Source organism: Grammomys surdaster, unplaced genomic scaffold (assembly GCF_004785775.1).
Source record: "Grammomys surdaster isolate TR1022 unplaced genomic scaffold, NIH_TR_1.0 140, whole genome shotgun sequence".
In the NCBI taxonomy this organism is placed as follows: Eukaryota; Metazoa; Chordata; class Mammalia; order Rodentia; family Muridae; genus Grammomys; species Grammomys surdaster.
In genome coordinates this window covers 2,945,426-2,965,441 of record NW_021604598.1, presented here as the reverse complement: position 1 = coordinate 2,965,441, position 20,016 = coordinate 2,945,426, and the positions used below count along the sequence as shown (strand labels likewise).

General features: G+C 50.5%; 1 protein-coding gene across 2 annotated transcripts; it reads left to right on the top strand.

Annotated features, from left to right (window-relative positions):
- Positions 1-188: 188 nt before the first annotated feature.
- Positions 189-18,918, top strand: Rgl3 (ral guanine nucleotide dissociation stimulator like 3). 2 transcript variants are annotated; one of them, XM_028763905.1, is made up of 19 exons: positions 189-271; positions 705-815; positions 1,389-1,612; positions 1,754-1,807; positions 1,948-2,162; positions 6,749-6,888; positions 6,978-7,193; positions 7,743-7,846; positions 7,929-8,013; positions 11,186-11,242; positions 11,352-11,438; positions 11,651-11,683; positions 11,766-11,887; positions 12,632-12,727; positions 12,817-12,885; positions 12,970-13,066; positions 14,050-14,202; positions 14,454-14,568; positions 18,435-18,918. In XM_028763905.1, the coding sequence occupies exons 1-19, from the start codon at positions 239-241 to the stop codon at positions 18,551-18,553; spliced, it is 2,130 nt and encodes a 709-aa protein (XP_028619738.1). In that variant the 5' UTR covers positions 189-238; the 3' UTR covers positions 18,554-18,918. The 2 variants fall into 2 exon arrangements, with proteins under 2 accessions (XP_028619738.1, XP_028619736.1); XM_028763903.1 differs by having other exon boundaries at positions 219-271; positions 14,008-14,202.
- The last annotated feature ends 1,098 nt before the right edge of the window (positions 18,919-20,016 follow it).

Genomic DNA, 20,016 nt, shown 5'->3' with positions numbered 1-20,016 from the left:
ATCTGGGGTCTAGAAAGACTCATGTCTGGGTGACAGATTGACAAGCACCTCTGGGAAGGAATGGGAGTTATAGGTTGGCCTGAGTGCGGGGGTGGGGTCCGGCTGGGGACCTCTGGAGCCGTGGGACCGCCTTGCCCAGCCCCGCCCCACGACTGGACGCTCGGCCGCCCCGCCCCACTGCCCGCTGGCCCTTCCGCTTCACTCTCCGGCGCCAAGGAGCAGGACGGGCACCGGGGCCATGGAGAGGACAGCGGGCAAAGAGCTGGCCCTGGTAAGAGGGAGCTGGGGGTCCTCGAGGGGACCCCACGTCCCTAGTGTACTTACTTCCCCAGATTCAGAAACTCCAGGCATCCACCCCTCGTTTTCTAATCTTTCTGCAAAATGGATGTGCCCTGGAGTTCCCATTTGGGGATTCAGAGTTCCTGACCTCGTGAAGCAGCCAGTTTGGTGGGGTGGGGACAAGGGTCTGAGGAATCTCAGGAGGAGGCGACTGAAAGATTCTTTGTGACATGGACTCTGGGATGTCCCCAAATGATACTCCATCCACTGAAGACCTAGGAGAAGGGCACCCGTGGCGAAGAGGGATCCACCTGGGATCCCACCCCGAGTCTCGCATACTCTGTTCGGGAAAGTGGGCCAAATATAAAGGCAGGGGGGCTGAGGCCGTGGAGGGGGGGCTTCCCTGAGCCCGCCTCCACGTCCAGGCGCCGCTGCAGGACTGGGGCGAGGAGACCGAGGATGGCGCCGTGTACAGCGTCTCCCTGCGGCGGCAGCGCAGCCAGCGCTCGACCCTAGAGGGTCCTGGAGACGGTCAGGTGAGGAAGGGGCTGAGGCGAGCAAGTGAGTGTGGACTCAGCTCAGGGGCCTGGGAGTTGGGAGGAGAGGGAAAAGCTGGAGAGCTGAGGGTCAGCCTTCTAGAACAACGGGGCCAGGAGGAAGGGCGGAGCTTAGAGGCGACCAGGTGAGTGGAAAGGGCCTGGGGGCGGCCAGGTGACTAGGTTTAAATCCAGGAAACGGGGTGGGGCCAGGTGATAGCGCTTCCCCCCCGAAGGCGAAACTGACCGGCAGGGTGCCGGAAAGCAGAAAGGAGGAGCGGCCAGGTGGTGATGGGTGGGACTCAAGTCTGGCCAGTGAAGCTTGGCACCAAAGCTGACTGAAGCCTGGGGTGGCCGAGTGAGGAGGGCACAGAGGAAGTGCTTAGAGTAGTGGCGTATCCTACAGAGTTGGTGTGAGCATTTGATGATTGGTATATCTTTAGGAAGTCTGGGATTTTCAGAAAAGGACACGGTCCAAAAAAAAAAAAAAAGTGCCAGAGACGCGTATAATTGGAAACAAGGTGCTTGGAACGTCCTTCACCTTATTTCATCCACGGCCCCACTTCCCCGCAGACCCCCATCCGGGCTACTGACACCTTCCTTCATTACCGAACCAGCAAGGTGCGGGCGCTGAGGGCCGCCCAACTGGAGCGGCTGGTGCACGAGTTGGTGTCCGGAGACCCCGAGCAGGATCCTGGCTTCGTGCCTGCCTTCCTGGCCACCCACCGGGCCTTTGTGCCCACAGACCGCGTTCTGGCCTTTCTGCTACCCCCGCCCCCACCACCGCCTCCTGCTGGGTCAGTCATTTTCAGGAGACCCCCGTATCCCCATCCCCAGAACCTCATCTGCCTAGCCCCCCTCCTCAGATTTAGAACCCCAGGGCACAGGTCCTAAAACCCCATACTTCTGTCCCTATCTGATAGAGGCTTTCTTCCTAGGGCAGACAGCAGGAGGACAGAGGGGCAGGATCTGAACTTCAGCAAGAACCTGAGGTTCATTTACACTCCCGCCCCAATCCCCGACCCAGGGGAGCGTGGGGGAGGGGATCTCAAGGTCAGGTCTGAGGGCCGCAAGGTTGGGACTGTCTAGATCCCTGAACTTAGTTTTGAGCCACACCCCCGTCTCTCTCCAGGGCTGTAGTTTCGGTGTTGGGTTCTTGGCTCCGAGATCATCCTCAGGACTTCCGAGATCCCCCTGATCATCAAAACCTGGGCAATGTCCGAATCTTTCTGGGCTGGGCAGCCCCAGGAGGGGCAGAAGCCAGGGAAGCAGAGAAACTTCTAGAAGATTTCTTGAAGGAGGCTAAGGGAGAGCAGACAGAGGAGGAACAGCGACTGACTTGGGCAGGTAAGGGATGGTCAATGCCGGTGATATTCCGAGACAATACTACCTACCCAGCTCCAAATGACAGACCCCGAATACATTTTATTTATTTATTTATTTATTTATTTATTTATTTAATTGCTTGGGAATAAACTCAGACCTTTGTGCATGCTAGGTAAACGTTATACCCCTGAGCCACACCCCTCAGCTCTTGGACAAAACTCTCTTCCCTTCCTTCCTTCCCTCCTTCCTTCCTTTATGTGTGTAGTCTATGCATGTGTTCCATGTGTGTGGGTGCACATGCACAAGTATGCATATGAATGTGGAAGTCAGAGCAATGCTAAGTGTCATCCTCTATTGCTGTCTCTTACGTTTGGAGACAAGGTCTCTTCTTGAACCTGGAACTCAACCATTTGGCTAGACTGGCTGGTCTTTGTAGCCTCAGGGGCCCTCCTGCTTCACAGGGTTTGCCTTGCAGTTGTTAAACTGTGCCCGGCTGTTCGAGGGTGCTGGGGATCTGAACTCAGGTCCTCACACTTGCATGGCAAACAGAAAACCCAGAGTCATTTCTCTAGCCCTGTGGGCAAGGCTTTTAATTTTAAACTAAATGAACCTTATTTCTCCACCGGATCACACCTTTAGCCAAAGAATTGGCAGTTTCCTATCGTCCACCTGCATGCAGAGATCCTCTGTCCTCTGATTTGGGATGTCACTTAGTGGCTGAGTGCTTGCCCAGACAAAGAACAGCAACCTGGGTTCAAATCCCAGGCCTGCCATTTGCTGATCATGTGACATTAGCTCTGGGTTCCCGCTCTCCTGGGAAGACATCCATCAAAATCAGTAAGCAGTAAGGGCTGGCCTAAGGTCTTGGCATTTTGTTTCATTTATATTTATTGTTATTGTATATGTGACCCTGGTATGTGGAGTCTTACATGCCACAGAAAGCATGAGTCCTTGGGATCTGTTCTCTCTCCTTCTACCTTTGTGTGGGTCCCGTGTTTTCAATGGCTGGCTCATCATCATCATCTGACCAACCATATTATTATTAAGTGTTTTTATATTTCAAGACAGGGTCTCATGTAGCCCAGGATGGCCTCAATATGTAGCCAAAGATAAACTTGAACTTCTGATCTCCCTGCCTTCATCTCCCCAGTGCTGGGATTACAAACACCACCATACCTGGTATTACTTTTGCTACTATTGTAGTTTTGTTGTTGTTACTTTGTTTTTAGTTGATTTGTTTATATTTCATGTGTTTGAGAGTTTTTCCTGCTTTAAGTGCACCATGCGCATGTAGTGCCAGCCAGTGAGGGACAGAAGAAGACATCAGAGCCCATGGAACTGGAGTTACACATAGTTGTAGCCATTATTTTTGTATTATTTATTTACTTGTTTTTTCTCAATAATATATGTTTATTCACTGTGCATGCTGATTACAGCTGCCCCTCCTTTTCTCCTCGTCTCATTCTTACAAATCCCTCCCCACACAAGCCCCTCCCCTTCTCCTTAGAGAAGGGTAAGCCCCACTACCCTACCTTGGGATTTCTAGTCCCATCAGGACTAAGCAAAAAAGTCCAGGTAGGGGAAGGGGATCCAATAGCAGGCAAGAGTCAGAGACAGCCCCTGCTCCAATCGTTAGGGGATCCTATGAAGACCAAGCTGCACACCTGCTACAAATGTGTAAGGGCTCGGTCCAGCCTGTTTTATTTTTTGCTATGTCTTGCTATAAACCTCATGCTGGCCACATCTCTAAGTAGTAGAGGATGACCTTGAATGGATTCGTGGTTTATGCAGTGCAAGGGACTGAACTCAGGGCTTCCTCCTCCATGCCAGGTAAATACTCTACCCTCTGAGGTATAGCCTCTGCTTCCTGAGTACTGGGATTAAAGGCACCATACCTGAGAGAAAGAAAGGAAGAAAGAAAGGAAGGAAGAAAGAAAGAAAGAGAGAAAGGAAAAGAAAGGAAAGAAAAGAAAAGAAAAAGAGACCACTTCTCTTCAGAGTGACTCACACCCTGGGCCTCTGAGGCTGCTTTATTTCTCTGCACATCATTCCTGGCTGATTCCCAGCTTCCATGCATCCTGTGAGCTCAGGAGCAAAGGCTCCTATTGGCTTTGTCCCCAGAAGTAGGGATGATCTGGATTAGCTAACTGGATAGTTAGTTACACTCAGCTTTTACAGTCACACCCCAATCCTGGTGTTGATCTCATCCTGATCTGAATCTGTGTCCCCAAATCCTCACCGTTTAATCCTTTAATCCTGAGCTCAAGTGGCCCAAGTGGCCACACTCTGCTCTGCAGCCCAGCCGCTCAGCTACGCCTACTGACAAAGTCTTTTCTCTCCTTAATTGATTGCCAAGAAGTTTCCTTTTCCTGCCATCATTTTTAAATCTTTTGTTTCGTTTATTTATTGTGTGGTGGTGGAGTGGGTGTGGGAGTGGAAGTCAGTTCTCTCCCTTAATCATGTGAGTTTTGGGAACTGAACTCTCCTTGTCAGGCTTCCCGGTGACTGTCCTTACCAGGTGAGCCGTGTCTCCAGCCCCAATAAGAACTTTTCTCTGCAGAGCTAGGGATTGAGCCTCGGGCCTCACACCTGTGTTCTGCTGTTGAGCCACATCTCCAGACAGACAAGGGTTTGGGGTTTGGAGTTGGTTTTGTGGGCTTCCTTTTCTTTTGTTGAAACTGTATAGCTATGCATGCCTGAACTCACTGTGGAGTTTCTGCTGACCTCAAATTCGAAATTCTTGCTCCCCTGGAATAATAGGGGAAAAAATGAAATATTTTGTTTTTTAAGATTTATTTTTAATTATATGTATGTGGAGGGTGGTATACATGAGTTCAGGTGCCTGCAGAGGCCAGAGGTATTAGATCCTCGGCTGGAGTTACAAGTACTTGCGAGCTGTCTGACTTAGGTGCTTGGGACTGAACTCAAGTCTTCTGGAATAACAGTTTATATGTTTAACCCCTGTGCTATCTCTCCAGCCCTCCGCTTTTAATTTTAATTTATTTTTTAACACTTACTCATTTATTTTCATGTATGAGGCCCCCTCACCTCACAGGGTGTGGAGCATGGTGTGTGTGTGTATGTGTGTGTGTGTCTGGACTTTTTCCCTCCCCTTCCATTATACAGAACAGATCGAGGTATTCAGCTTTGGCAGTAATCTCCTTTAACCACTGAGCCATCTCACCAGCACCAGCCCAGTACCACCCCACTCTGAGACAGGGTATCACTCTGTAGCTCAGGCTAGCCTGAAACTCACGGTGTAGCTGAGGCTGGCTTCAAACTCATGGCAATCCTTCTGCCAAGTGTCCTCCCCATCAATGCCACCATCAAATCAAAGGCATGGAAGGAGGGACATCGTAGAATAAAGTTAGCTTAAGAACATGGCCAGGTGTGGTGGCTTATTCTTGTCATCCCAGCTGAGGATGGACAGCCTAGAGTTCAAGGCCAGGTGTAGAAAACACCCCCCCCCCCCTTTAAGCTTTATTTACTTATTTTATGCAGATAACTACACTGTGGCTGTCTTCAGACACACCAGAAGGGGGCATCAAATCTCATTGTACAGATGGTTGTGGTTGCTGGGAATTGAACTCAGGACCTCTGGAAGAACAGCCAGTGTTCTTAACCGTTGAGCCCAAAAACCTTTCTCAAAGCAAAGCAAAACAGCAGCCACCAGCCAGAGCGGGCTGTTGAGACAGACACCAGCCAGAGTGGGCTGTTGTGACAGCTCCATCAGGCAAAACCACTTACTGTCAACCTGTCACTTGAGTTAGATTCTCGGAACCCACACAGTGAGAGGAGAGAACCAACTTCCATTGCCCTCTGACTTCCATACACAAGCCATGGCTCTTCAGACCCACAAGCACACACAAAATTAAATATATAGATTAATGCTTAAAAAACAACCACTCAGGATGTTCACACACTGGCCTACAGTTGCACAGGCTAAACTGTGAGACTTACAGGGTCAGACACACTGGGCAAGCTCCACACAGCCAGGAGCCCCAGGCCAAATTTGAGAGTCTTTTCTTTTGTGTGTGTGTGTGCGTGTGCGTGTGCGCGTGCGCGTGTGTATGTGTGTGCGTGCGTGTGTGCGTGTGTATGTGTGTGCGTGTGTGCGTGTGCGTGTGTGTGTGTGCGTGTGTGTGTGCGCGTGTGTGCGTGTGTGCGTGTGTGGGGGGGGGTTGTTTTGTTTTGAGACAATGCTTCACTATGCGGCCCTAACGGACCTGGAGTTCACAAGAACTCCACTTGCCTCTGCCTCCCAAGTGCTGGGATCAAAGGCTGGCTGGCGTCAGCACACTTGGTCAAATTTGGACGTTTTTTCTTTTCCTTCCTTCCTTCTATATTTTCTTTCTCTCCATTTACTTTGTATATGTATATGGGCGTTTTGCCTGAGTGTACGTCAGCGCATCAAACGTGTGCATGATGCCCACAGAGACCAGAGAGAGCATTGGATTCTCTGAGACTGGAGGCATAGACAGTGGTCGGGGGCCATGTGTGTGCTGGGACTCCAACCCGGATCTTTGGAAGAGCAGGGCGTGTTCTAAACTGCTGCGCCATCCTTTCACTCCCAAAATGAGTTTTAAACAATTGTCTCTATTTCTCAGCCCCTCCCAGGGCTGCCCAGTCCCCCAGATCAGAGTTTGCAGAGGACTTTGCGGAAGAGGAAGGCCCTAGTTCAGAAGGCCCAGAGCTCCTGGACTTCAGCGTGGATGAGGTGGCAGAGCAGCTGACCCTTATGGACGTGGTGGGGAACCCCCGCCAGCGGCAGGGTGGGAGGACAGGGGGAGGCCTGGATGATGAGCACACGTCTCACCCGCATTCTCCCTTACCCAGGAGCTCTTCTTGCGCGTGCGATCCTGCGAATGCCTGGGTTCCATGTGGTCTCAGCGTGACCGGCCAGGAGCTGCAGGCATCTCTCCCACAGTACGTGCCACCGTGGCCCAGTTCAATGCGGTGACTGGCTGCGTGCTGGGCTCAGTGCTCGCTGCACCCGGCCTGGCGGCCTCGCAGAGGGCGCAACGCATCGAGAAATGGATTCGCATCGCCCAGGTGTGCGTCGGAGATGGTGCTCGGGTGGGGTCCAGCAGCCAGTCTGGGGTGAGACTGAGAGAGTAACCTGGCATTGTAGGACACAAGATTGGTGAGGCTGAGGATCGGAGACTGGAAGAGGGTGTGGTGAAAGAATAGGATTGCAGTGGGGAGTGGAGAAAGAGAACGAAATAGGGGTAGATTGAAGAAGCCAGGTTCTGCTGATGGGGTGGGGGTGAGGGGTTGGGGTGGCGGGCTCCTGAAAAGCAAGGCAAACATCTCGGTTTACATGTTTAGTTACTTGACAGGTGAGACCTGAAGTCTGACCTGGTATCAGAAAACCCAACCATAAGCAGGGTGTAGTAACACATACCTGTAAATCACAGCACTGGGAAGTAGAGAGGTGGAGGCAGGAGGATGGAGAGTTTGAGGTCAGCCTCGGCTGTGTAACCAGACCTTGTCTTTAAAAACAAAACAAAACCACGAAGTCACTGTACCAAAGGAGCTGTGCCTGGGAGACTGACAGCCGTGGAGTGTGGCTGCTGACCAGAGCTGCGCTCTTACTCCTAGCGGTGCAGGGAACTGCGAAATTTCTCTTCATTGCGAGCAATCCTGTCTGCCCTGCAATCTAACCCCATCTACAGGCTCAAGCGCAGCTGGGGAGCTGTGAGCCGGTGAGTCTGGTGCCATACACAGTGTACCCCATCCTGATTGTCCCCTCTGCTGACCCCAATCGCGTCTCTCTCACCCCCACAGGGAACCACTGTCCGTTTTCAGGAAACTGTCACAGATTTTTTCTGATGAGGATAACCATCTCAGCAGTCGAGCGATTCTTTCCCAGGTATTGGGAACCCCAAATTCAAAGGATTCATGCTTGTAACCCCAACACTTGGGAGGCTGAGGCAAGAGGATCTCTGTGAATTCGAGGTCAGCCTGGTCTACACAGCAAGCTGTAGGCAAGCCAGGGCAATATAACAAGACCAGCGTGGAATTGTGTGAGACTGTCTCAAAATATACCAGGAGTGTGGAGATGGGACGTGGGCTCAGCCGGTAAAAGCTGGCTAGGAGACCTCTGGAATCCCAGCAGCTAGGGAGGCAGACACAGGTGGACTCAGGCTCAGTTGATAGGAAGTCCAGCCAAACGCATCAAGCTCCAGTTTAAGTGAGGGACTCTAGCTCAAAAGTACAAAGATCAATATAGGAAATGCTTGGTATTTGTTATTTATTTACTTACCTATGTATTTATTTCTTTAATGTGTATGACTGTTTGCCTCCATGTATATGTGTGTACCATGTGTATTCATGATACCTACAGAGATCAAAGGAGGGCATCAGATCCCCTAGAACTGGTTATCAATGGTCATGAATGTGGGTGCTCGATGTCAAACCCAGGTCACCTCCAAGAACAACAAATGCTCTTAACCACTGAGCCATCGCTCCAGCCCCAGGCTTCTTGATATTGACCTGTGGCCTAACACACACACACACACACACACACACACACACACACACACACAAAGGGATTGGGAATGTGGCTTAGTCATAGGCATGAAATCAGTATATAATCCAGGGATGGTGGTGTAGCCTCTAATCCCCACCTTTGGGAGGTGGAGGATCAGTTGTTCAAGCATAGTTTTGGTTACATAGTGAGTTCAAGGAAACTTGCCTCAAAACAAAACAAAAAATTTTAAAAAGCAGGGCCTGGTGGCACATATGTAATCTCAGAACTTGGGAGGCTGAGGCAGGTGGATCTCTGTGATTTCAAGACCAGCTTGATCTACATTGCAAGTTCCAGGCAAGCTGTGGCGTAGGAGACATGAGCCAGGCTAGGGGAAGTATCTTATTCTCGAAGCACCCTTCCTTTGGTGGTTTTGTTCACAGTGGGCTCTCTCTACTCACATTCAACATCGGCCTTATTTCTTTATTTAGCAAAATGCAAGACACTCAGAGGAAATGATTACCTAAGGCTACAGTTATAGCCAAGGGGGAAAAAGGAACCCCATGTTTTGGGAATTGCCTTGATAAGCAGGGTTTTGAACACGGGCCAATATGTCCAACTTACTGTAGCAGGAGTCAGATGCTTGTCCTTGGTGTGAATTCTGAGCACATGAGCATGGAGCCTGATTTCTAGAACATTCTGTATCTCTCAAGATAGGTGTGTGCTTTACCCACTCACCTCCTGTAGGTCTCTTCCAAATGTCTCCACCTTCAAGAAGCCCCACTTCATCATCTTCACTGTCCCCATGTGTACCCAGTGTCCCTTGTTTCTGCTTTCCCTGTCATGACTTATCTTGGCTGTCCCATCTTTCCCTCACTAATGGTTTGTCTCGTTTGGTTACCCTTGGCTAGTCAGCACTCAAAACAGCGCATGACAGCACAGTAGGTATTCAGTAAATACCAAGTGGGGCTGGAGCTGGGGTTCTGTCAGGAGAGGCTTACGTAACATGATGAAGCCCTGGGCTCCACCTCCAGCACGGTATACAATTGTCAAGGTTAGAGCCCAGTAGTGTTGGTGGTGCACGCCTTTAATCCCAGGACTTGGGAGACAGCAGGCAGATCTCTGAGTTCCAGGCCAGCCTGGTCTACAGACTAAGTTGCAGGACAGCCAAGGCTACACAGAGAAATCCTGTCTTGGACAAACAAACAAGACAAAATCAAACCAAAAAAAAAAAAAAATGGGTGAGACTGTCTACACCTGTCACCATAGACTCAGGAGACAGAGGCAGGAAGATCAAGAGTTCAAAGTCACTCTGGACTACATGAGATACTGTCTCAAAAACAAAACAAAAAGAAGAGAGAGAGAGAAAGACACATACACACACACAGAGAATCTTGTTAACGGATAGAAGGGAAGTAGGTAGGTAGCTCTCCTCTGTAAACGTAGCACTCAGGAACAGAGGCAGGAGGGCCCCACATTTGTTTCCAGTGTTCACAACCATCTGTGACTAAGCACCTGGGATCTGATGCCCTCTTCTGGCCTCCTGAGGTACTGCATGCACACCACCACCACTAACCCTTTCCCTCCCCCCCCCCCCAAAAAAAAACCCGAACAAAGCAAAACCTAGTGAAAGTGTATCTCGAGTGAGAAGGCTTCAAGGGACAGAAAGCAAAGCTCCTGTATACTAGCCATTATTTCTGACCCACCAAGAACCAAACACACCCTGCTCTCATCCAGACCAGATGGGGACAGAACAGACCTTGCTGTCCGAACAGCACACAAAAGTGAGCTTAGGGTCCTTCCAGAGATCCCCAGTAGACCAGGGTTTTTTTTTTTTTTCAGTTTTTTTGAGGCAGGGTTTCTCTGTGTAGCCCTGGCTGTCCTGGAACTCACTCTATAGACCAGGCTGGCCTCGAACTCAGAAATGCACCTGCCTCTGCCTCCCAAGTGCTGGGATTAAAGGCGTACACCACCACTGCCCGGCTCAGTCGGCCAGTTTTAAGTAGACTAGGGACAAACATTTTCTTCCCATCCACTCTGGTCTTGCCCTGACTTCCGGCTTTATCTGTCCATAGGATAACTCCATGCCCTGTTTGACATTAACAACCTATTTGTGACGTTCTAGTGTTTTAAGACAGGGTCTCCTGTAGGATTAAGATGGCCTTGAGCGCCTGATCTTCCTACCTCTATGTGGAGCACTGGGATGACAGGAATATGCTGACACAGGCAGTTTATACACTGCTTGAGATGGGACCCAGCACTCCCGACTATAGCCCCAGCCCCTAGCCCCTAGCTTGTGACTTTAAGAACAAGCATTAAATCACTCTTATTTCTCTGTGTATGCATGTGAAAGGATGCTCACACCACAGTGTGCTTCTGGAAGTCAGACTGGTTCTCTCATGGTGGGTCCTGGAGATTCCACTCAGGCTGCCTTGGCAACAGGCTCCCCCCCATCTCACTGAACCAGCTCACCTGCCCCCAGCGTGTGATTTTTGAAGGTGCCGTGGGTATATGTGCCTCTGTGAGAAGTGTCAAAGTGGGCCTCAGATTCATTTAGTCTTTCCCTTCCTCTCAGGAGGAGACCACTGAGGGACCCCAAGATGACGACTGCCCACCAGGAAGTCTGCCATCTGTAAGCAATCTGTTCAGGATGGGGATGGGGATGGAAGGGAGACTCTCGGGGGGGGGGGGTGGCGTGGGGTCAGTGGTACCCAGAGTAACTGAAGCTTTGGGGGTTGCAGAAACTGCCCCCAGGTCCTGTCCCCTACCTTGGCACCTTTCTCACAGACTTGATTATGCTGGATACAGCCTTACCGGATATGTTGAAGGTTTGACCTCCTACCCTTGACTCTTGACCCCTGTTCTATTACCCCCAACCCAACGATCCTCCAGACATTCAGCTCTGATCTAGCTTGAACTCATACTCCCCTCAACCCCCATATACCATGGTGGCTTGTGCCATCCTAGCTCTTGAACTTGACTTTTGACCCTTGACCCTTGACCCTGGATACTATAGCTCAGGCCAGCTTTGCCCCCTCAGGGAAATCTCATCAACTTTGAAAAGAGGAGGAAGGTAAGTGGGTGGGTACTGGGGTTGGGTGAGATGCACAAGGGTGGAGGGAGGGTAGAGCAGGATCTCAGTAGACACCCCCCAGGAGTGGGACATCCTGGCCAGAATCCAGCAGCTCCAGCAGCGCTGCCAGCGCTACAGCCTGAGCCCCCGCCCGCCAATCCTGGCTGCCCTTCGAGCCCAGCGCCAGCTCAGCGAGGAGCAGAGGTGACTGCTCAACTAAGTCTATCTCACACATCCAATCCACCCTTCCTTCCCTTCCAGAACTTTCCAGACCCCATCCTGACAACAGCTCCACCCTGTAACCTTTATTTTCTCCTGCCTGAAGGCCATCACCCTCCTCCAACCCAAAATTTAACCCGTCCTATACTCTGGTTTTAGCCCTTAATGTTCAGTTAGCCATTTGGCTTGAACGTCCCAACTGTTCTGATCCTGTCATCCAAATCTGCAGCCTCGATCACTAAGTCCTGGTCTGAGGAACTGATGCTAGCTTTATCGCTCTCGGCATCCAATTCAGCCTGTTGTTTCGGTTCACTCTGTCCAGTCCATGACCTTTACTGTTGATCCCCTGAATTACCTGGCCCTGAACTTTCGAATTGGCCCGGGTCTTCTCTGGAATCTCTGCTTTATCACTTACAGTACCACACAAATGCTGGGTCTGTGTTATACTCCTAAGCTTTAGGCAGGAGCTACATCCGTAAGCCACGGCCCCAGCTATAGCCAAGCACTCTAAGTATGAGCTACACCCCTAGCTAATCTCGCCCTGTGTGTGCTGCTATCCCACTAACCAAACAGTTCCCTGATACCCCAGTGATTCCCACTTCTATCTTGACCTTGACCTAGGACTCTAACCCCTCTTCCCTCCCCACCCCAGATGTGGTTCAAAGCTCACTCTAACTGTTACCTCTTCTGCTTCCTGCTCCACACCCCTCGAATGCTGAACCTCTCTAGCTACCGAGTCTCCCGTGTTATCGAGCCACCAGCTGCCTCCTGTCCCAGCTCTCCTCGCATCCGGCGACGCATCAGCCTCACAAAGCGTCTCAGTGCGTGAGTGTCGGGATGTGTACAGGAAGTATGTAGATAGAGTCTGGGGATATCCACTCCTGGAGGTAAGACATCCCTTGTCCTTTCCCTAGAAAGCTGTCCCGCGAGAAGAACTCACCTCCTGGAGGGAGTCCCGGAGATCCATCCTCACCTACCTCCAGGTGAGTAGCCAGGTGGAGGGGACTAGAGACACGAGGACAAAAGACAGGCCAGTCCTCTCAGTCTGAGGTCTGTATTTTTACCAGTGTGTCTCCAGGGTCCCCCCCATCCAGTCCTAGAAACCGAGACCCTCCTCCTGGCAGTCCTCCAGCTTCCCCAGGGCCTCAGAGCCCCAGCACCAAGGTACCTAGATAATCTGTGATTGTGTTAAGGACTGGGGCACCCAAGGCTCAGTGTGTGTGTGTGTGTGTGTGTGTGTGTGTGACAGAGACTGGCTGCTCTCTGCTGCTTTATCTGGAGACTGGGCATCTCCACGGCCAATGAGCAGTCACCTACCACTCTGGCTTCCCTGCAATCTGACGTGGATTCCCACCTGTCTGCAGGCACATCAGATGTGATTCCCTACAACTTTTTTTCCTAATAAGTAGTGCTCCAGCTAAATGTAGTACAGGCCTGTGATCCCAGTAACAGGAGATGGAGGCAAGAGGGTCAGGAGTTCAAGGCCATCCTTGGTTACATTTTGAGTTTAGGCTCTATGATATTATGTCTCAGCAACAATGACACACAAAAAACCCGAAAAGTCCTGCCATTGAATCTAGGACCTCATAAGGGCAGTACCACTCAGCGGTGCCCCAGGCCCTCACTGTCTTGAGACTGGTCATACTAAGTTGCTCAGGCTAGCCTTGAACTTGTGATCCTCCTACTTCAGCCTCTCCAATAGCTGAGATGACAGTTCTGTGCCACCAGCTCCAACTGTCACTTCCTCAAAGACATACAAGTCCCTAGACTTGCCCGCCTGCACGAATGACAAGGAAACACTCAAGCATCCACAGGGCGGTGCGTGAGGCTGCTCTCAGCTGCCCTCTGATGCAGGATTGTAGATTTCTGTGAGCACACTGTGAGCACACTTATTCTGCCTAGCATCCTGTTGGGTCGTGTGTCCATTTGTTTCTGTGACAGGAATGGTTGTCTGTGTGTGAGGAATGGCACATACCCAGCCTTGTGTGTTGCACCCTAACTGTGTGGTCACAAGCTCTCAACTGTGAGGACTCGGGGTGGGTGCCCTGTGTTCAACAGTTGATTGTATACAGTGGGGTGGGAGCCTCGTGGTTCTCATCACACAGCTGAGCAAGGCTGCAGCTTCCACCACCCCACGCTGCCTACAGCTGTCCCTGAACATGGACCCACCAGGGCCCTGGCCCATGACCTTGACCCCGAGCAGCTCTCGAATTCCCCTCCTCGGGCAGCAGACTTCAGAGGCCCGTGTCATCCGAGTCAGCATCGACAATAACCATGGGAACCTGTACCGGAGCATCTTGGTGAGGGCTGGGAGGGGCCTTGTCCTTAGATCTGAGACCCTGTCCCTTTAACACCTCTCCCTCTTTAAATTGTTTTTAAGTTACATTCATGTCGTGTGTATGCATAGGTCAGATGACAACTTACAGGAGCACGATCAATCACTCCTCCCATCATGCTGGTGCCAGGGACTGAACTCAGGTTGTCAGGCTTGGAGCAGCCTTCTCCTGCTGAGCGCCTGTCTCTCAGGCCCTTTCCTGCTCTTCTTTTCCAGCTTACTTGTCAGGACAAAGCCCCCAGCGTGGTGCAAAGAGCCCTGGAGAAGCACAATGTGCCCCAGCCCTGGGCCCGAGACTATCAGCTCTTCCAGGTTCTGCCTGGGGACAGAGGTAAGCAGAGGCAGCCTGAGCTGGGCTTGGGGTAGTGGGGCTCCAACAAAAGCAGCTGAAGAGAGGAAGGGTTTATCTCCCTTCCTGGTTCCAGAGCTCCGGTCCATCCTGGCAGGAGCAGGGAGGGAGAATCCTGAGGCCCCTGTTCAGTCCGCAGCCTGGACGCAGAGGGAGCCGGATACTGCGGCTCATCTTGCTTTCTCCTTCAAAAAACTTTTTTTTAAATATACATTTTATATATTTCATTTTTGAGTGAGGCCAGGTGGTGGTGGCGCACACCTTTAATCCCAGCACTTGGGAGGCAGAGGCAGGCCAATTGCTGAGTTCGAGGCCAGTCTGGTCTATAGGGCAAGTTCCAGGACAGCCAGGGCTACACAGAGAAACTCTGTCTTGAAAAACAAACAAACAGCTGGACAGTGGAGGTGCACGCCTTTAATCCCAGCACTTTGGAGGCAGAGGCAGGCAGATTGCTGAGTTCGAGGCCAGCCTGGTCTACAGAGTGAGTTCCAGGACAGCCAGGAAGGACTACACAGGGAAACTCTGTCTCAAAAAACCAACCAAACAAACAACAAAAACCCTACAAGCAAACAATAATGAAAAAAAAAAAAAAACAACCTCATTTTTGAGTGGGAAATATTCATGCCACAGTGCACATGTGGAGGTCAGACAACTTGAAGGTGTTTATTCTCTCTTTATTTTCTCCTTCTATCATGTGGGTCTCCCAGAAATTGTTTGTTGGGCGTGCAACAGGTACTTTTGCCCACTCGGCCATCCCTTGGGTCAGACTATATTGTTTTTTTGCTTTTTTTTTTCTTTTTCTTTTTTTCTTTTTGGTTTTTCAAGATAAGGTTTCTCTATGCAGCTCTTGTTGTCCTGGCATTCTCTGTAGACTGGTTAGCCTGGAACTCAGAGATCCACCTGCTTCTGCCTCCTGAGTGCTGGGATTAAAGGCTTGCACCACCACTGCGTACTTCTTACTGTATTAGGCAGTGTAGAACTTCAGCCCATTGGGTAATGCCACCATATTCAGGCAGGTCCTCTGCCTCAGTTAGCCTAATCCAGGTAATGGGCCCAAGCTTGTCTCTGAGGTCATTGTAGTATTTAAGTTACAACCTGCGCCAACCACCACTGCCTGGTTTGAGCAGGACTAGCAAGGCCACAAGTCAATTCAGGGAGAGTGCTGAAGCACCATGGAGTGTGTAAAATGTCTGTACCTTCACTCTGTGAGGTCAGGAGGGTGTTCTGGCTCAGGATGGTCTTTCTGGGGTTGTGAGGCAGTGATATTGTCCAGAATCCGATGGGAGGAAAATGTAGAGAGCTTGTAGGTTTTGTTGTTCAGGCCCAGCGTGACACAGCAGGAGACTGATGGGGTTAGGAATGAGTCTGTTTGGCTCATCATGAGGTCCTGGGGGTCTCCTGAACTTGGATGGGGACAGGGCCAAATAAATGATCTTGGGTTCAGAAGTACGGAGCTGTCCAGGCTTGGTCAGGAACTGGCAAGAGGTAGTGCTATAAAGCATGGTGTAGAGTGAGCTGGACACCAGCCGAGACTGGATGAGCCTGGTGGGATGGCAGGATGGCTCAGTGGTAAGAACACACACTACTCTAGCAGAGGACCCAGGTTTGGTTCCCAGCACCTTTATCAGGTAACTCTAGCTCCAGGGGGCCTGACCCCTCCGACCTCTGTGGGCATCTGTAGTCATATGCATACACATACACAATTAAAATAATAAAAATCCAAGCTGGAGAGATAGTTCAGTTGTTAAAAGCACTGCCTGCTCTTTCAGAGGACCCAGGTTTGATTCCCAGCCCCAACATGGCAGCTCACAACCATTTATAACTCCAATTCCTGGGAATTCAACACCCTCTTCTGACCTCTGTGGGCACTGCATACACATGGTATGCATACATACATACATACATACATACATACACACACACACACACACATAGGCAAGACACTCATATAAATAATAATAACAACTTAAACAAAGACTGCATGCCAGCTGGGGTGACAGCTCCCTTGGTAGAGTGTTTGCTGGCAGGCATGGGGACCTGAGCTGGAGCTCCCATACCCGATATAATAAAGCTGGGTGTGGTGTTGTGCATCCGTAATCCCAGTGCTGGAGAGAGACAGGAGAACCCCTGAGCCTCACTGGCCAGCCAGTCTCTTAATGAGTTCCAGGCCAGTAAGGAGGCGCTGTCTTATAAAAACAAAAAACAAAAAACCAGAGAGATGGCTCAGTGGTTAAGAGAACTGACTGCTCTTCCAGAGGTCCTGAGTTCAACTCCCAGCAACTGCAAGGTGGCTCACAACCATCTGTAAAGGGATCTGACGCCCTTTTCTGGTGTGTCTGAAGACATAAAATACATTTTTCTTAAAAAAAACACAACAACAAAACAACCAAAAAAACCCTAAAACACGAAAATGGTCACAGAATCCTGAGGAACATTTAAGACTTACGTACACAGGTTGAACACGGAGGTGCAGGCCTATGATCCCAGCATTTAGGAGGCCAGGACAAGCCTGGGCTACAGAGTGAATTTAAGGCTAGTCCAAACAGTTTAGTATGACCTGGTCTTAAAGAGAAAAAAAAGAGCTGGGATCAATTGGGAGTAGTGATGGGGCTGCGGTTCTAACCACTCAAGAGGCTGAGGAAGAGGATCCAAGTTCAAAGCCTAGAACAGACATGGTGACTCACACCTGTAGTCCCAGCAATTGAGAGAGTGAGGCAGGAGAACCACCATGAGTCACAGGCCATCTTGCTCTACAGAGTGAGTTCTAGGTTGGCTTGGACAACTTAGTAAGACTCTGTTTTAAAAGAAAACAAAGAGGTCCGGAGTGTGGTGCAGTTGCTCGAGAGCCCGGCTAACACCTGTGGAAACCTGACTCTGTCCCATCATATCAGCCAGGTCTGGTGGTGACATCTTGTAATCCCAGTACTCAGGAGGTGGAGGCAGGAGGATCAGGAGTTCGAGATCAAACTCACCTACATAGAGTAGGAAGCCAGCCTAAGTTACATAAGATCCTGTCACAAAAAACAATAACAACAAAAGTCACAAGAAAAAGGGGGGCTGCGGATGTAGTCCAGTAATAGGTTGCTTCACCTGACATATCCAAGGCCAGTCCTCAGAGAGACAGCGGCAGATGACACCTGCCTCGCGTGTGTAAAGCTGGATTCAGCGTCCACTGCCAGATTTCTGTGTGTGTGTGTGTGTGTGTATGATATTATGCATATATTCATACATATAAACCTACACACATATGAGTTGCTTTTCTGTTGGTGTTACCATGAGCAAGGCAGCCTACAGAAGGAAGTTTATTTGGGCTCATGGTTCCAGGGGGTGAGAAGAGCCCATGACACCGATAGTTCACATCTTGAACGGCAAGCACAAAGCAGACTGTCCTGTCTTTAAACTCTCCAAAGCCTGCCTTCAGTAATGTACTTCTTAGGGCTGGAGAGATGGCTCAGCCGTTAAAGGCTAGGCTCACAACCAAAAATATAAGAGTAATGTACTTCTTCCAACAAAGCCATACTTCCTAAGCCTTCCCAAACAATGTCACCAACTGGGGACCAGGTATTCAAATGCCCCAAAACATGGGACGTCTCAATTCAAGCTCACACCCCCACTCATGTGCACAAAGAGCCCTTCAAGTGCTGAGTGGGAAAGACCTTACTTAGCTTCTCAGGCTAGAGGTGGAAGGGCTAGTGGAAGTCACCTGGAATAATTGTCACAGCAGCCTGAGCTTGCCTGGGGAGTGATCTGGGAGAGGCTGGGGTGCAGGAGAAGCTATTTGAGTGGCAGAAGGTTGCCCAAGGAACCCCAGAATTTGCAGGTCATCAATGTAGTCCGTTTCTGTGCAGTGCTCCTGATTCCGGACAGTGCCAACGTCTTCTATGCTATGAGCCCAGCTGCCCCTGGTGACTTCTTGCTTCGTCGGAAAGAGGGGCCAGGACATACACCCTTGGCCTCCCCAACATGAGGTGGTGCTCTCCTTGTACTGGGCCAGAGGCACAGCAGACAGCTTGGAACCTGGGTTCTACTACCATCAAAGTAGGGGCCTATTTCCTGGAGAGGCTCCATCCCTCAGTGGAAGCCATTTTGCTCGGTACCCTGGGCATCCCCGAACATTAGGCCATTGGACCCCATCTCTCTGACTCCCTGGGCCCTTGACCATTATTCTAAAAACATGGGTGTGCAAGAAGAGTGTAAAATTTGGAAAAATCAAGAGCCCTTAGAGGTGGGAGCTTAGCTTAGATAGGCGAGCTCTTGCCCAGCAGGCCCCCGGCCCTGGATGGTTTCTCAGCACTTCCAAAAATAAAAGTCCTAAGGGGTTTTGGACTATAAGATGTAGTTCAGTCACATCCTAACATTCAGGACTTTGAGAGCCAGCACTGAGCATAGCCAGTGTGGTGACACACACTCATAATCCCAGCGCTTGGGAGGGGGAGCAGGAGAGTCATCCTTGGCTACATAGTGAGTGTAAGGCAACCCCGGGTTACATCATGAAATCCCGCTCAAAAAGCCATCCTAAGGAGAGACTGGAGAAATCACGGAAGTTCAGGGTCTCTTCCCCCACAGTCTCAGGAGGAACTGCTGTTCTGTCACATATGTGGATAGATGAGAAGAGGGAAGAGGTTATCCACCCCTTACAGATAGAGAGAAACTGGGCCTGTCACCCCAGCACTGGGGAGGTGGAGGCAGGAGGATCTTGAGTTCAAGGTCATTTTCATCTGTAGTGTGAGTTCCAGACCAGCCTGGGCTACTATTCCTGGAGAGAGAGAGAAAGAGGGGGGGGGGGCTCAGGCAGTCTTGAAATAGTAGCAGCACAGCATGCTGGCTTCTGTGCTTTGGTTTTGGACTGGACTCTGACAGGGTTCTTTCTGTCTCGAGGGGCCTGCGCAGTCACTCAGTGGCGAAAGTGTGAACCTCAATTCAGATCCCAGGCACCCACAAAAAGGGCAAAGAATAGTGGGGTACATCTGTCATCCCAACTCTAGGAGGTAGAGAGAAACAGATCCTAGGGGTTGACTAGCCAGGCAGTTCAGAGTGAAACCCTGTCTCAAAAAATGATGTTGAGGGGCCATCAGGCTGGCTCAGTGGGGCTTGCCAGGCAAGCCTGGTGACCTGAATTCAACTCCCAGGATCCATGTAAGGGTGAAAGGAGAAACTGACTTCACGAAAGTGTCCTCTGCACCAAGACATGTGCACCCAACACATCTCATCTATGCATAAAAACTAGCAATGCGTAGATACTTGTAAAACTAAGATGGAGAACAGTAGGCAGCTGGTGTCAGCCTCTGGCCTCCATTGGAGTCTGCAAGAGTGTGCATACATGTCCTGCACACAATGCATATACAAGCACACACACAATTCCTATCGGAATAGGCAATGCCAAAAAGAAACTGATAGCTCCTGTATTGAAAAGTCCAGTAAGGGGCTGGA

Coding starts and splice junctions, on each gene's coding strand:
- Rgl3 (XM_028763903.1), top strand. CDS start 239: ATGGAGAGGACAGCGGGCAAAGAGCTGGCCCTG. Junction 6,889..6,977: donor AGCTGACCCTTATGGACGTG/GTGGGGAACCCC, acceptor TCCCTTACCCAG/GAGCTCTTCTTGCGCGTGCG. Junction 14,203..14,453: donor ACCTGTACCGGAGCATCTTG/GTGAGGGCTGGG, acceptor CTTCTTTTCCAG/CTTACTTGTCAGGACAAAGC.